The sequence below is a fragment of the Impatiens glandulifera genome, chromosome 6 (assembly GCF_907164915.1).
Source record: "Impatiens glandulifera chromosome 6, dImpGla2.1, whole genome shotgun sequence".
NCBI lineage: Eukaryota > Viridiplantae > Streptophyta > Magnoliopsida > Ericales > Balsaminaceae > Impatiens > Impatiens glandulifera.
In genome coordinates, this window is record NC_061867.1 from 13,785,649 (window position 1) to 13,804,354 (window position 18,706).

An 18,706-nucleotide genomic window follows, 5' to 3' on the forward strand; every position below is an offset into this window, starting at 1 on the left:
AATTACTTCGATTAAGACATGAGGTATGTTTGTAGTTATGTTTTATTTGATTATATTTCTAATTGATTATTTATATATATCATGTATATTAGCTAATAATATGATGATTCATGTTCATTCATAATAAGTATGATTACTTAAAAATTTATATACATATATAAATAAAAATTTATTTTTAATTTATTTTATTTTAATAGATAATTTTGAATTTTGTCACAAAACTATGTATTTTTTGATTTACAAATATTTGTTATAGAATGTTAAAGGTCATCTAATTAATTAAGAAACAAATAATTGATGACATGAATACTTATAATTAGTTAGTTTTATAATTGATTAAAGTTAAACGGTCAACATTCTAATTAATTATAATAATTAATTATTATGTATATTATAAATGTATTTTTATATATATGAAATTTTATATATATTTGTTTAAATAATATATGACATATTATTTATTTGATTATGTTTATAAGTTATTGACTATATATATATATATATATTTGTTTTTGTCGTGGTGACTAAAATTAAAGAAGCAATAATATATAATATCATACATATGGATATATTAAATTTGGTATAATATATTTGATATACATTGTTTAATTGTATCATAAAGACTTACATAATTTGATAATTTTTAAATCAAATAATTACAAGGAAAGTCTTGTTTAATTTCTGAATAATATAGCAAACGTGCCGATATTGCGGGATGCAAACGTGCAACCGAAAATAAATGTTTAAGCGGCTTCGGCCAAAGATGCTTGAAACATTATGATTTCTTTTATAGAAATCATGTGATATGATGAATATTTATTTGATTAAATATTCGAATTTCTTTTATAAAAATTAAGTGTTGACATAAATATTTTAATTGATTAAATATTTTTAATTTCTTATGTGGAGATTATGTGAAGAATGATTTATATATGAATAAACATTCTAATCTCTTATATAGAAATTATATTTTATTAAATTAATTATTTATGATATAGTTATCTTATTTATTGTATGACAATTATAACAAAAGAAATTTGTAAAAGAATTGTGTGCCAATTTCTTGATTAGAAAATCATTGATTTAAATTATACAAATGTGTGTGATTTAAAAAGGATACCAACACGAATGTGGGGGCAAATATTTTTATTGATTATAACACAAAAATAATTGTGTATATTATGATAAATGTAAAAATAATTTGTTGTTAGAGAAACATGTTCTCTATAAAAGATAAAGTTGCGCAACTTTATAAACAGAAATAAAATAACAAGAAAATGTCTTGTTTATATTTGTTGAGTTGGTGTTCAAAATCGTTATTTTAGATTTGAGGATTTTGAAATCAAGAAACGTGTCATATTTTGACATTATTTTCATAAAACTATGAAGAATCAATGTCTTCAAAAGGATTTTATGAAATAAATGAAAAAAAAAGTTTATAAAGTCTTGATATGACTTATAACAAATTTTATAATAATGATATGAAAATTTGATCATACTTTTATTAAAAAGTGGATGTGACAATTATATATATTATGAAGACAATGAAAATTATTTCATTACGTGTCTTTTGTATGATATTTTTATGTTGAAAATTACGATAAAAATGATTAAATCCATAAAGGATATGAATTGCACTAAACGAAATATCATGTTGTTATCAAATTATATATTGATTTATTAAATGAAAGACTTTACGTCTTAAAGTGAATATGTTTACACTTAGAAGTGCAATCTACGTATGGAAATCTTCTAAGAAATTTATGATGGATAGATTAAACGTTATAATCTATATTTTTGACTTATGTCGAAAAATAAAATATTTTTATGTAAAATATATAATCGTTTACACGAAGGCAGAATAGTTCAAAGACATTTTGTCTACTAGTTATCCAAGTAAACAATATTATCATAAAAAATTAAATGATAAGCATGTACGAATAACTATGCTTCTTATTAGATGATGTTTCAAGGTTAACTAAGAATGTACCAGCATAAATTTAGAAATTAGACAAACTTAGAGTCAATGACAAGTCTAGACATACACGTCTTAGACATAATGTCATTATACTATACTCTCTAATGGAGTTATCAAATTTGACTATGTAAGTCAAAGATAACATTGTGGATCCACTAATCAGATTATTGAACAGAGAGATAGTTTGAAGTTTTTTGAGACATTAGCCTACTATAAGTTGGTATGAAGGAAAACCCAACCTATGCAGACTAGAGATCCCCAAGAACTAGGTTCAATGGGACAACCTAATTGTACTAACTTGGAAAGTTATTATTGAGGACTAATCCTATAATGAAACAATATATATTTTGATGAGGATAAGCATATCGCTTTTAATGATTCTTTAAGAACAAAGATATCACTTATGTGAGGGAGAAGTGGGGCCGCTTTGAAGGAATTGCACGGCTCAATTCTAGACCCTCTCACAGAACCAGGCGCGTGTTCCATGGCCAAAACGGACACAACCATGAGAGCTTGACATGTATCAGGGAGAATTCTATGTGAAAGTGTGTAATCGTTTACACAAAAGGCAGAATAGTTCAAGGACATCGAGTCTACTAATCAGCTAGTAAAGTTATATGCTTTCACAAGGGAAGGTTCAAAGGTTACACCTACCTATCCTATGTAGAATTCAACTGTTGAACCTTTCACCGGGTTAATCTTTCAATTTCCATTAATGTGGGGGATTGTTGGAATTTTTAAACTAATTTTATAAATTCCATTTATGAATGGAAATTAGAATGTGGGTAATAAAATCAATCAAATTCACATGAAATTCAAACGTGAAATAAAGGGTGAAATTTGATCCAAATGTGTAATTTAAATCAATTAATTTAAATTAATTGATCTAAAATGCCTTGATGACCAATTAACAAAATGTTGTTAATTTGTAGTGTAAATTACATGAGTTTGTTATTATTATTATTTGTTATGATAATTAATATTATTATTAACAATTTGGAAAACCATGTAACGTTAGTATTGAATTGTAAATGCCTTAATTGTTTTGGCAAACAATTACTCTATAATGAAGAGAAAAACGTTAAGGTAATGAAGAGGCAAACAATGCCAACCGTTGGATCAAATGATGATTTTATTTAATGGTTTAACTTTTCAAGAATATAAGACCTCTCATCTCTAATAAAAAATTCACTTCATCCTCAATTTTTCTCACTCTAGAATTCCAAAAGTCCTCTTCTTATTTTGTGAGTGTTCTTCAAGTTCTTCGCTCGATATTTTCCGTTAAAATTCGGTGATAGTTCAGGTAATCAAACTCGACGAGTAGTGATTTTAGTGCAGAATCACTACTGGATTCGTTGTACCCTGGGAGACAGCCATCTACGATAAGCTCCAGCACAAACGGGAGATGGTGGAACTGTTTTAAGGGAAATGTGCCAAGCACATGTCTCGAATCAACATCTTAATCGGTGATTTCGTTCTTTGTATATCTTATTTTATTTTTATTTATTTGTAACACCATTTTATATATATTTCTGTAATTTATTTCAAGACAAGATTTCTAACAGATTCTTCCAAAAATTCACTCCATTTTTCAAAATGAAATACTTGTTTTAAAATTTAGATATCTGAAAATATTATGTTTTTATTATTTATTTTTCGTTTATTTCTTTAGTGGATTTTTATTCTAGTTCTTTTTTATTTCTAGACTCAAGGACTAACCAGGAAATCAAAAAAAAAATGGATACCCTAGAAGAGTACTCATAATTTGATCTATGGACAGCGTCGTTGTGGTAAAGGTCGTAATGCCAGAGGAATCATTACTGCAGGGCATAAAAGGGGAGGTCATAAGCGTCTATACCGTAAAATCGATTTTCGACGGAATGAAAAAAACAGATATGGTAGAATCGTAACCATCGAATACGACCCTAATCGAAATGTATACATTTGTCTCATACACTATGGGGATGGTGAGAAGAGATATATTTTACATCCCAGAGGGGCTATAATTCGAGATACCGTTGTTTCTGGTACAGAAGTTCCTATAAAAATGGGAAATGCCCTACCTTTAAGTGCGGTTTGAACTATTGATTTACGTAATTGGAAGTAACCAATTAGATTTAGGACGAAACCTATAAATTGATCACTAATCCAATTTGAGTACCTCTACAGAATAGACCTCAACAGAAAACTGAAGAGTAACGGCAGCAAGTGATTGAGTTCAGTAGTTCCTCATATAAAATTATTGACTCTAGAGATATAGTAATAATATATATATATAAGATATATATATAATATATATATATATAATATATATAATATATATATATATATATTATATATACAAAACGTGTGTTATAAGTTAATTCATGTTGCTTCTAAATTGTTCATCTTTCTCGTACTTTAACAAACAATGCTTTAACAAATCGTTTACAGTATTTGATATCCTCTAGGATGCATGGGTGCTTCGTTTCTGTAGCGCACTGCGCACCAGGTGCTTCGGGGATACGGGGGTGCGGCTTGAAGTGCGTACGGGGTGCGCCACGTGGCGTATCCCAGAATCGAAGGTGTGGGGTGCGGGGGAGTGCGGGAATGACATATTCAGTAAATATGAGTTCCAAAATATTAAAAAACAACCAAATTAAAAAACCCCCCAAATATTAAATATGACTATGAGCCCCCAGCCCCCAAATTAAAAAACCTAATCTCTACGGTGCTTCTTTCTCGGCTGTCTGTCTTCCACTACCATTCTTCCACTATCAGGTTAGTTCTTTTTCTTCTTCTGTGTGGGAGAGAGAGAGAGATTATAGAAGATAGAATCAATGGCTTCCTTTAACTCAGCTTCAAGTACGACAGCCACTCCAAGCCAACAAAGTTCAGTAGATAAGGACCCGTTGTGGAAACATGTGACAAAATTAGTGAAAATGAAAGAGAGAGGTGGAAATACGAAAATTAAATGCAACTTCTGTAATCTTGAATTTACGGGTTCGTATTCAAGGGTTAAAGCACACATGTTGCAGATCAAGGGAGAAGGAGTTTCAGTGTGTCCTAGAGTCACTGCTGATATTTTGTTGTAACTTCGAAGGGAGATGGCAGATGCAGAAGAAAGAAAAAGGAAGGTTGTGATTCCACTCCCACCATTGAGTTATGCTTCATCAGATTCTACCTGGGGAGGAGCTGAAATGCTGCCAAAATAAGGTTCCAAAAGAAGAGCAGTTGGCAAGAACAATCCTATAAATAAAGCTTTTAATCAGGAGGTGAGAGCACAAGTGGATGGCTAAATTGCAAGAGCATTTTATTCAGGGGGTTACCTTTCCATTTTGCTAGAAATCCCCACTACATCAAGTCGTATACACTTGATGCCAACAGCAACATTCCGAGCTATGTTCCTCCTTGTTATAATGCACTACGGACTACGTTATTAGAAAAGGAGAGGGCACATATTGAAAGATTATTGGAACCAATCAAGACGACTTGGAAAGAGAAAGGGGTGACCATAGTATCAGATGGTTGGACTACAGTCAGAGAAGACCGTTGATTAATTTCATGGTTGTTACTGAGAGTGGCCCTATGTTTTTGAAGGCAGTGAACTGTGAGGGTGAATAAAAAGACAAGTTCTATATATCCAACTTAATTAAAGAAGTTATAATGCAAGTAGGACCACAAAATGTAGTTCAAATTATCACGGACAATGCACTCGTTTGCAAGGCAGCAGGTATGCTCATTGAGACTATGTATTCTCACATATTTTGGACTCCATGTGTTGTGCACACACTTAATTTGGCTTTGAAGAATATATGTGCTGCTAAGAATATCGAGTCTAATGAGGATGTATATGTTGAGTGTCACTGGATTACAGAGGTTGGAGACAAAGCACTAATAATTAAGAATTATATTCTTAATCATAATATGGTTTTAATAATGTTTAATCAATTTGCACCTTTAAAACTTATTTCTATTGCTCAAACGAGATTTGCTTCGATACTTGTCATGCTCAAAAGATTTAAATTAATGAAACGAGCACTTGAATCAATGGTTCTTTGTAATGAGTGGAGTACTTACCGAGAATGTGATCCTTCGAAAGCTCAAACTATTTGGGGTTTTTTTTAATTTGGTATTTTTTTAATATTTTGGAACTTATATTTATTGAATATGTCATTCCCGCACCTCTTTATAACTATAAAATTGCTTTGTGTCATCAATGAAAAAAATTCTTTAAACCAACCCTAAAGTCATCCTTTGGGATAAAATGGAGCTAAACTCTAGCCCAATGCAACAATTCCCTTCTCCTCTCTAGTCTCCTCTCGAAAGTAAACCGAAACAAAAAAATAGGTTCGCGATGGCCTTTGAACAAATTTCGTCGAGGAAGCCAGAGGTGTGCGTCTTCATGGTGTCGATCTTCTATAATTTGGAGAGCCTCACATGCCATTTCTACTTTGTTTTTTATTTAAAATGAAGTTTGAGCACTATTTGAATGCTTTTGACTTGTATTTTGGATCAAATTTGTAGGCTTTGACATACATGTTTGAAAGAAATAGAGTAAAAGTAAATGTCATATGAATGCAATTGGGAACACGCCATTGGACATCGCATTACAATTAGAAGAACGTACCGATATAAGAGATAATATGATAGAAATTCTCAAGCAAAACGGAGCAAGGAGTAGAAAGAATGTCAATCAAGATAAATGGCTAAGTGAGAAGAGAAATGTGCTCATAGTATTGGCATCGCTAACAGCAACAATGACGTTTCAAGCTGGGGTCAACCCGCCCGGTGGCACTTGGCAAGACAGCTCGGTTGAACACAAAGCAGGAGAATCTATTATGGCCTATTACTATCCCCGCGTGTACACATTGTTGAGAAAAACCCTAACAGAACCACAAAAGAAGAAAACAAAAGAATGAACACACTAACAGAATTTGATAACGGAGTTCGACCAAAATGTTGCCTACGTCTCCGAGCACTAAGGCTATCAATTAATAAGGAAGAAGAGATACAAATTTGGGTGCAATAAACCAAAGAGGGGAGAGTTTCTTTTATACACTAAGATACTTCCCCAACTCCCATCATCTTCCGATGTGGGATTTATTCTAATTGTGAATATAGTTTCTTTTATATATACTAAGAAACTTCTTTCACTCCCATCATCTTCCGATGTGGGATTCTAATTGTGCCAAAAACAACACACACTTCCTTGCGTCCAACACTATTGCATTGATGGGGTCGTTGATCACAGTTTTATTACTACTTATGGGTCTGCCTTCGGGAAAAGGAATTGTAATGAAACTTCCTGTGACAATCATGTGGCTTAACATTTTGTCAGTGATTTTCACTTATACCGTGTCTATTACAATGACAACACCAAAAAGACATCGAACAACTCTTTTCAAGAGTATTACCATTGGAGGAATAACTTCAGGGTGTGGGATGGCCCTTTTTAAAATGTGGCATGTCATCATCAACTTAAAGGAGTTTATATATAGGAAATTGGAACGTCATGGAATAATACAGCCCCATCGACGGACGCAAAATCGTCGGGTTTAATTTAAAAGAAGAGGAGAAATGGCAAACACAAAAATAAACTAATAAATTTGTTCTGTATCTTAAACTCACATGTTACTTTCTTTTATATTTGCTTATGATTATGTTTGTTTTTTGTACTACTGAAATGTTCAATTATCTTATCCTAACATTATTTCCCCTTTTATAGTTGGAAAGAAGCTCATGTGTATATTGAAGGAATTGTGTATATAGGGTTTTCTTCATTTTTAGTTTTACCTAAAATTAGGATCCTAAATGTTGATGTATGAGTATCACGACATTTTGTCATTGAACTTCAATATTTTGTTTAAATGGTATATCTATATTAAAATAATAAGAATCATTTAAATAAAACAATAAAAATATAAAATACGTAAATAAAAAAAATTACCAAAAAATTATCGAACTAATATAATAAATGATTTTTTTCTAGAAATAACAGAAGTTGCATCTTAAATATTATAATATGTAAAAATTTGTTAAATTTGTTAAAGTTCATAAAAAAAATTTGTTTTATTTTTATATTTTTAATAATAAAAGATAAATTTTAAAGATATAAATTTTCTATTTAAATCGAGTATTCGTGAATCGATTCATTAAGTTCATTTGTTACCTGACCCATATAAAAACAAAATCATGGATTCACCCTTATTTTGTAATGTCCATATGTTGTGATCATCCTGTTAGATTTTTTAATTTCTGCAGAGAGTGAACTGGGACACGAATAAACTTACCTTTTTTTCATTCTAGATTAGATTAGATTGGTTTGAAAAACTCCTGTGCGCAAGCTTGACAGTATTAGAGTAAGGATAATTTCATCATAAAACCGTTTATATTATATATGTAAAATATAATATTTTGATCTTCTAACTAAAATAATTAAATTATAAATAAATAGTATAATTATAAATTAATATAAGTTTAATTATTTTATTTTGTTTTTCTTAGTGTTAAGAAGGAGAGGAAAGACAAATATCATCTTTGTTCCATTCAATTTATATGAACATTCAAATCAGATTTAAATTGTCATGATTTGTGTTTGGTTTTACACAATTTCATCTCTCCAACTTTATCTATATATCTATATATATATATATATATATATATATATATATATATATATATATATATATATATATATTCTTAGAAATAACATAACTTTATTTATTTAAATAAAATAAAAATAAACAAAAACTCGAACTGTTATTAGCCTATTACCTAACCCAATACCCTATATATACCACGTAGGGATGATAACAGATACTCTACCTGCTGGGTAGTTAAGTACTCATCCCTGAACCCGATTTAGATTTTACTACCCGAACTCGAGCCTGACAGATATCTCTACTTTTATCTTCATTCCTTATTCGTCGGGTACCCGATCCCTGACGGGTACCCCATTACCCGATTAAAAAAATTAATTATGAGAATATAAAGTTTTAGAAAAAAAAAATTAAAATTAGTAATATCAAAATATTAAAAATACAAATAAAAATATTACTTATCTACATACTCATTTGATAGATATTGAGAAGATAAACTAGAGTGAAAAATAAAATAAAATGAAAGTTGAAAATAAGTTAAAAGATTAAATATGAATAATGATGAAAATATTTAATATTTTGATATTGAAGTAAATTAAAATCAAGATTTATGTAGAGAATATTTTCTTGGTAATATAAAAAATTTAAAGATGGAGTGGAGTGTATTTTTGATGATATTTGGAGTGGAGTGTGAATAAGACTGACTTAGATGATGTATTTATGGGACATTTGTAATGATGAAAATTTTGAAAAGTAATATTAAGTTTTAATATAAAAAAATATACTTTTAATATTAATAAAATCGGGTATCGGATTTGGGTTTCGTACAATCCCCATCCTTGACCCCGTACCCGACTAAGTACCTTCTCCTTCTCCCCCTCCCCATGCCCGATCTCGGCCCAAAACTCGATTTAAAATACTCGAACCTGACCATCGAATACCTATGAGTATCGAGCATACGGGTACCTATTGTCATCCCTAATACCACGGGCGAGACCCACCTGTTACTCTTTATTTATGCTCACTTTATGTTTGTTTCGAAATTAGGTATGATTTTTATTTTTGAATATTTAAAAATATATATTTGTATTATGTTTTTAAATTAGTATATCCAATCTCCATTGTAATAAATTTATTTTATAAGGATGCCTACATTTATTATTTTATAGTAACCAATTCATGGGGGGATATTCAGAAGGCTTTTAATTAATTATCAGAATATATGCTAAATAAATATTTTAACTGTATATTAACTTATACAAGTTTTTACCATTTAATTAGAATATTTTTTTTAAACAAAAACATTTTATCATTCACCTCTATCAAAATGCAATTTATTTGTATTTGTATTAATATTCAAAGCGATAGCGCGTCTAATAATTGAATTTTAAACCAACGGGCTTGGTAGTTCAGTGGCAAGAGACTTGGATTAAGTGGTAGTTAAACCACTTAAGGTCCGAGGTTCGATTCATATTGAAAGCATTTAATTAATTTGTGAATTTGTGTCAAATTCACATTTCAATCAAAACGCTTTCAACATGCTTCGAACTTAAGATCTTATTTCAAGTCTCTTGTCGGTGCACTGTTGATTCTCGTTTTTTGAAATATATTTTTTTTATTGAAATAAATAACGGTAACCTTTTAAATGAGTTTAAAAACTTTAAAATGTTTAGAATGATTAGTTTTTCAATTATATTTATTTATCTTTGTCAATAGTTAAAGTATGAATATCTTTCTCAATAGTTAAAGTGTAAATTTGTGATTCTTACAAGAATCAACATTTAACAAAATTAAGACCTTATTTTTAACAATTTGATCTGTGCACTAATTTTGTTTTGACACATTTTATAGTAACAAATAAATATAATATTTTAAATGAGTGCATCTTTGATTATGTATAATCTTTTAAATGAGTGCAGCATTGATTATGTTTTCACACAATTTATAGTAACAAAATATTTTAAATGAGCTATTTCAATTTTAGTTTGAATTTTATCTGATTCCATTGTATTTACCACATTATTATCAACATTAAAATGACAAAATTTTGTATAATGTGTTTTATAGTAAGATTTTCCATACTTGTTGATACATTTCACATATATGTCGCATATTATTACTTTAAGACAATATTAAGCATTAAGACAACTAGCATGTATCACGTACATTTGCACGAGTAATAATATAAAAAACCATGTAAAAAATATTACGGTAAAATTTTTATGGGCAGGTCAACCCACAATCCGACCCAAATATCCATTTACTCTCACATATATCCAAAATAACCACAGCTCTCGACCCGACAATCCGGACACTTTAAAAATTAAGCATCATTATATATATATATATATATATATATATATATATATATATATATATATATATATATATATATATATATATATATATATATATATTAGTTAGTTAAAAAGTTGAACTTATATTGTTAAAATGTCACGCGTTTATCAAATTTTGGGTTGAATTTAAAATATAAAGTGTTATTAGCTTAATTGGTGAAAAGATTGTAATTGTTTTTGTTAGGTTGCAAGTTCGAACCATACCTATAGCATTTTTTATTTTATTTTTAACCGTTTTAAGTTTATGGGCGGGTCAACCCACAATCCGACCAAAATATCAATTTACTCTTACATATATCCAAATTAACCACAGCTCTTGACCCGGCAATCCGGACACTTTAAAAATTAAGCATCATTATATATATATATATATAGATTAATTAGTTAAAAAGTTGAACTTATATTGTTAAAATGTCACGCGTTTATCAAATTTTGGGTTGAATTTAAAATATAAAGTGTTATTGGCTTAGTTGGTTAAAAGGTTGTACTTGTTTTGTTAGGTTGCAAGTTCGAACCATATCTATAGCATTTTTTATTTTATTTTTAACCGTTTTAAGTTTATGGGCGGCGGGTCAACCCACAATCCGACCCAAGTATCCATTTACTCTCACATATATCCAAATTAACCAAAGCTCTCGACCCGGTAATCCGGACTTTAAAAATTAAGCATCATTATATATATATAGATTAGTTAGTTAAAAAGTTGAACTTATATTGTTAAAATGTCACGCGTTTATCAAATTTTGGGTTAAATTTAAAATGTAAAGTGTTATTAGCCTAGTTGGTTAAAAGATTGTACTTATTTTTGTTAGGTTGAAAGTTCGAACCATATATATATCATTTTTTATTTTATTTTTAACCGTTTTAAGTTTATGGCGGATCAACCCACAATCCGACCAAAGTATCCATTTACTCTTACATATATCTAAATTAACCACAGCTCTCGATCCGGCAATCCGGACACTTTAAAAATTAAGCATTATTATATATATATAGATTTTGTGACCTAATCCTAATCATTATTTGATAACATATATTTAAAAGATTATAAATTTGAGGATTAATCTAATTAGAATATATATAATATAATTATAGTTTGTTCAAATCAAGAATATGTCAAAATGATTAGATTATTTTGATAATATAAATTCAAATAATACAATAAACTAATAATATTTTTGAATCAATAAGTATATTCTCATATAATTTTTTTCCTTAAAAAATTAATATAATTATGAGTTTTTAATTAATCATTAAAGAATAATTTTGAATTGCAGTATTTGTAAACAAAATTTTGAGTGACAAAAATGAAAGAAAGAATGACATATATAAAAGGACAATTATCCAATTTGTGGATATACCTAAATGAGAAAATGGTCATGGTAGAAAATTATCGTTATTTTTAGTATATAACGAAAATAATATACGATAAAATATCAAATATATATATTTTGAGTATACAGAAAAGTTATAAGGTATGCATGATACCAATAATGAAAAAAATATATATATACATTATAATACTTCTAAATAATTAAATTTTAATTTAATTTTCAGAATTACATTCTCTTACTTACTGTCTTTTCAGCCCAATCAAATAATCAATCGATCTTAACCAAAAAAAAAAATTCTAAATTGATTTGAAGCCTAACTCTAAAAGTATATATTTTTTCCCTAATCTTAATATATTTATTACTTCTCTAAACCTTTTCAAAATTAATTTAACTATAAAAATTTAATCTTTTAAAATTAAATCAAAACATAATAAAACTTTATGACTATTCGATATAAACCGTATAATACAGACATCTTCCCGAAATTACGATATCGTTAATATTCAGTATGATCTCTATGTTACTTATATCATATCGAGATTTCAATATACCGAAATAACGGTAGGGGTGTTCAATATTTGGTCTGAACCGAATATCCGACCGAATTCGAATTCACCGAATTCGAATAAACCGAATTCGAATTTCATTTTCGGTTTTCGAATCGAATTTCAAACCAATTCGAATTCAAATACGGTTTTCGAATTGGTTTTCGAGTTTGGGTTTCAACTCGAAAATCAAACCGAAAACCGAATTCATTTTTTATTATTTATTCTTCCAAACTTAACTTAAGAATAAGTTCAAAATAATCAAACTAGAATATTTTGAATTAAGATTTATAATAAAAGAAAAAACAGAAACAAAAACACTAGTGGTCTAGTGGTAGAATAGTACCATACCATGGTATAGACCCTAGGTTTAAAATAAAAGAAAATTGAATTCGGTTTGAATTCGAATTATTCGAAGTTCAAACCGAATATAAAATTCGAATTCGGTTCGGTTTTCGAATTGACGAAAAAAAAATTCGAAGAAACCGAATTGAGGAATTCGAATAACCCGAAACCCAACCGATGAACACTCCTAAATAACGGTACCTATCTCCAAATCCAATTTTTATTTTACTATCCGATTTTGAACCCGGCGAGTATCTCTATTAATATCACATCCCGATTCGGCGGGTACCCGATTTCGACAGGTACCTCATTACCCGATTAAATATTTATAAGATTTTAGATTGTGAAAAATAAAAAATATAATTTTAAACTTAATGATATCAAAAAAAAAATTACTTACCAATAATTATGTTGTAGTGGTTGAATAATATATAATAACATTGTTGTTATTAGAAATGAAGAAAAGATTACAGAAAATAAATGTTGAAAAAATTAGAAAGAATAATACTAAAAAAACTAGAGATAATGAATAATGTTGAAGATAAAGAATAAGTAGAGAAATAATATTTTGTTATTAAAAAAAATGTAAAGATGAATAGTTGATTAATATTTTTGTTGGTGTGGGTAATAATATAATAAATGATATATATTTATTGTAATCCTTAAGAATTTGAAAAATTACCTCATTAATAAAAAAAAAATAATTAATATACATTTATATTAATATAGATGAGTATTTGGTTTCGGGTTTGAGTTTGACACACTCTCTATCCCCGACCCCGAACCAGATTAGATAACTTTTTACTGTTCCCATCCCCGACCCCGATTTAAAATATCTGACCTCGACCATCGGGTACCTTCAGGTATCGGGTATACGTGTACCCATTGCAATCCATAAAATAAAGTTTTGAAACTATTAAAAAAGAAGTTAATTCTCATTCAATTCAAATAAGAATTACATATGAGAAATTAATTAGTAAATAATACAAGATAACGTCTACAAAATTAAAATAAATAATTGATGATCTAGATAACAAATTGCATAAACAATTTATGAAAGTAAAACTCCAACGGAAAAAATCTGCGATTTATTGAGGATTACTCTAAAATTGAGCTCATTTGAGTTCTTGAACGATGATTATTGAAGTAGAACAAGCCGAATGAACTAATGAAACGGTGTTAGAAAAATCTCTACATAATATTCTAAGCGGCAATTAAAATTATCCTTAGCCGAGTGTTGGTAAACGCCGTCGGAAAATGCCATGCCAAGTGAAAATGGATCATCCACATTTATGGCCGAACTAGTGAGAAATCTATAAAAATCATAGGAGGATACTTATAAGAGTCTTACATATGAGAGATCAAATTGAGTAACTTTTTATTGAAAAAATGAAATATAACTCTAGGTACGATTATTTCGTCTCCTTTGCTGTTAAGAAGGGGACGGGGACAGACACAGACTCAAGAAATAATCACTAACATAATTGGAGGGTATGAGAAACAAACAACCCGACAACGATTGAGAGTATTTTTTGGATTATAAAAATTAGACGCGAAAAAATCTATTAGGATAATCTGGATGCCAAACAAAACAAAACAAAACGCAACATCAACTCAAATTTGAGTGATGGAAAGAAAACAAACACCCTCCGATACTAAAATGCCATAGGTGCATTCAAGAATGGTGGTTCGCGCGCGCGCACACACACACATATATATATATATATGAGAAATGATATATACAACACCTTTATACAGCACCTTTATACAGTACCTACCTGATTTGGCAAGAAAGAGAAAATATTTTTCTCTCTCTTGTAATTTTTTCAAGATATATTTTCTCTTTCTTGCCAAATCAGGTAGGTGCTGTATAAAGGTGTTGTATATATCATTTCTCTATATATATAGAACCCTTATACATGTAGGTGCTTTCTACAACATTATCGAACAACATCAAACAATTACAGACTAAATCAAAGTTTGAAGCATTCGGCCAAGAACAATTTATGTGCAGACTTTCTCCGGCCACCACAGCTTTCGATCCAGGCTTTTGGATAGCCTCCAACAAAACCAAGGAGTGTTCTCCAATTGTTGGTATGTGTATAAGCTTTGTCATTCGATTGTAATTGAAAGTTTAATTTTTTTTCAATTTTTTTTAGTTTGATCAGTTTGATATGTTATAGGGATTGTTCATGTGATTTCTTTGTATAGAATTAATCCCTATATCATTTATGAACTTTCTTTTGAAATAAATCAGATCAAATCAACCTAAATAAAAAATTTTGAAAAATAAGTTTGAAAACTGGATTTTGTAAAATTTCGTGTTTTTTAGTTTAATCTAGATTTTTGATTCAATAGCTGCTAAACATGTTTGTAAACATGTTGGGATGAATTCCCAATGACTGTAACATCGTTTTGATCATGTTTGATCAAACTGTATCTTTGAAAAATTTTAGATTTTGATTTAATCTTCGAAAACTGTTTTAATATTTGAATAATGTTCTTGTTTTAGTTGCGTTCAACTATATTCATCATTTCAAAGATAATGGAACAATATTCAGACCTTGAAATGACCTAATTTAAAAGATCCCACCTAGAAATAGTTTTTAGAAATTAAATTTTGTTAAGATCCAATTATCATGATTTATATTAGGGCTTTTGTTCTTCATAATCATATGAACTAACTACAACTTACATATCTTGATTTTATGATCTAGATCAAAATTTATGGCACCTGCAACTTTAAATAAAACAAGAACACCTCGGTTCTCTTGATCCCACGCGAAGGACCGCATTTCTTAGCCTAGGACCGAGGATCTTAGTCCGGGACCGAGGATCTCGACCGAAAAAATTGAGCCCGGGTCCGAGACCAAGGACCGATGTTCTTGAGTCTAGGACCAATGTTTTTGAGCAGGGATCAAAGATTCTGACCTAGAAATCTTAGCCCAGTACTAAGACCAATGACCGAGTTTTATAACTTAGGACCGAGTCCTCCCCTTAGCCTAGGACCGTTTTTTCGAACCTATTACTACAGAATCCGACAAAGTTTTTCAGCTTAGGACCGAGCCCTCCTCTTATCCTAGGACGATGTTTCTAACCCTAGGATCGAGCCCTAACTTGACCTAGGACCTGTAGACTTAACCCCAACTCTAATCTAGGACTAAGCCATATCTTCACCTAGGACAGGTAGAATTAACCCTAACCCTATACCTAGGACCGAGCCTTTTCTTGACCCAAGACCTATGACCCTAACCTAATACTTAGGACCCTAACCAAGTAACCCAAGTCCGAGAACAAGCTTCCCGAGCCCGACCAAGCCCAAATCGATCTAAACGAACCCAAGCCCTAGGATTCTGATCCTAAGGCCTGTTGGTTTCACTTTTGAAAACCCAAAATTATTTTTTATAATTTTGGGAACTCCGCTCCATTTTTAAATGGTTTCTCGATGTCAAAAAAAAAATATCGGGATGTCTCCCAAAAACAAATATTTTCAGATAAGTCCCAGTTTGAATTTATTTTTAAATTATAATACCTTCCTCTAACATTTTCAGGTTGTGTTAACTTGATACCAGTGCAACAAGTACATACCCCTTTTAATAATTTTGTACAATTATTTACTCAATCTAAACTTACTATTGTTTAGGACCCCTAGACTACTAAAAGGAATAAAATGTTATAAATGAAATTTTAAGTTAGCCATAATCTTTATAGAAAATAAAACGTCTTTTGACAAGCGCGGAGGATATACCGCGAAAGCCCTTTCCCGAGCGTAACCAACATCTAAATCCCTTATAAAAACTCTAGTATAAAAACCCGTTTATACATGAATATTTTTTCGATTTTTCTAAAATCAATTGGCGACTCTAATTTCAAAAAAATAATATTTTTAAATTAGTTATGTTTAATTAATTTAAACTGAGTTTTGGCCAAACTATTATTTGGCCCCAGATTATTAAAATTTGAACAATATTAATTATATTTACATAATTAATTCCAAAAGCTCTCATTCATCATTTTAAAAATCTTTAAAAATTATATTTTCTTTTAAAAGAAGCCTGACACGCAAAACAAGGTTGAAATGCATTAAACCACGAGCCACCTCGCGATGTATTCCCCTGTATTGCTATGCGTCATTTACGACACGTGCTAATCTACGAAGGGGAGCCTATTCTTGGGGGTTTACAACTTTCTGGACAACTCTATTTTTGATTATGACATGAATTTTGATTTATTAAAAATAATTATGGCTATTTATAAATTTTTATTTATAACAATCCACCCTCATAATAGTCCATCTCACGGGGTTCTTCACCCAACAAGTATTTAGGTTTTATTCTGTATCTAGGCTCTATCCTAATAATTGCCTGAAACCAAACATGTATATCATTTGGGATTACGTGAAGGAGTACCAGATCAGAATTATGTACTCCTATCAATTATGTGAAGACCAATAATACCGGTGTATGACCGAGAGATGTTGCGTGTGGAAAAACTAGGAACACGGAGGGGATCCCTCTTGTCGGCTTTTACACATCCCTTAGAATACGACCTTAGCGCTGGTGGGGAGAGATTCCAACCCCAAACCTAGATAGAAACTTTATCACACAAAACTTGGTTACTTTACCTAACCGTTGTTCGACGTTCCCGGACAACAAAGCCTCGACTAGTTAGCCTAGTACGTTCTTATTTATCATACATGCATAAATATATAATAGATATACTAAAATCTCTAAGCATATTTGCTTTTATCAAAATCAAACGACATGTTTATCAAAATTGATTATACAATCACATAATAGCCTTGTTAGAAAACGAGGATCTATTCATGTGGACCCACCACTTCCACGAGTTAGAGTGGTACTACTAGGCCGATGAGCTCAACACTACTCATAACTACACTCATTTCCATCTATATCATAACTTTATGATGGAGATGCAACGCAAGTGGGATTTGGTGCACCGAGCCTTCATGTTGGGAGATCGCTAGATTTGCCCAATCATTTAAGAATTCAGAGCCATTATGATGATTGGCAACTGTTAGGATCGGGGACGCCCTTGGGGGACCGGGGTTGTTTTTCCGGTTTCGGGAGGGTGGCCGCTTACAACACACACACTACTTGGTGATAGTCCGGTTAGAGACTAAAACCGTTCTCAGCACTGCACAACCTGTCACAGACTCTTGAACCGGTGTTCAAGGGCGGAAGTGTCTATTTCAGGTTGAAGCAACGTTTGCGACTTTAGATGATGTTTAAGAAGGAGGATATTTAACGAGAGTGAGTGACCGGTTTTGGAAGTATGATTGATTTGCGGTTTACGGTAAGACAGCGGAAAATGAAAGTAAAATGAAAGAGCACAAGACAAAGGAATTTGTTTATGGATGTTCGGAGCAAACCCTCCTACGTCACCCCTTCCTCTCAGGTTATGAGAAAGATCTCCACTAACTCTTTAGAGTTACAATTTACACTTCCGGTCGAGCCCAACTTCGCTACTCGCCGGTTTACACCAAACTCACGCTTTGATGTAATATAACACAACACAATAATCACACACAAGGATTTCCGGTTTT

At 30.6% G+C, this 18,706-nt stretch overlaps 1 protein-coding gene across 1 annotated transcript in view; it reads left to right on the forward strand.

The window, feature by feature from the left end:
• The window catches only part of LOC124943213 (ankyrin repeat-containing protein ITN1-like), a 24,371-nt gene extending 18,858 nt beyond the window's left edge, over positions 1-5,513 (forward strand). Inside the window, exon 3 of the mRNA XM_047483759.1 lies at positions 5,230-5,513. Within this exon, the coding sequence (XP_047339715.1) occupies positions 5,230-5,513 (284 nt within the window). The remainder of the gene's footprint in view (positions 1-5,229) is intronic.
• Positions 5,514-18,706: the final 13,193 nt, after the last annotated feature.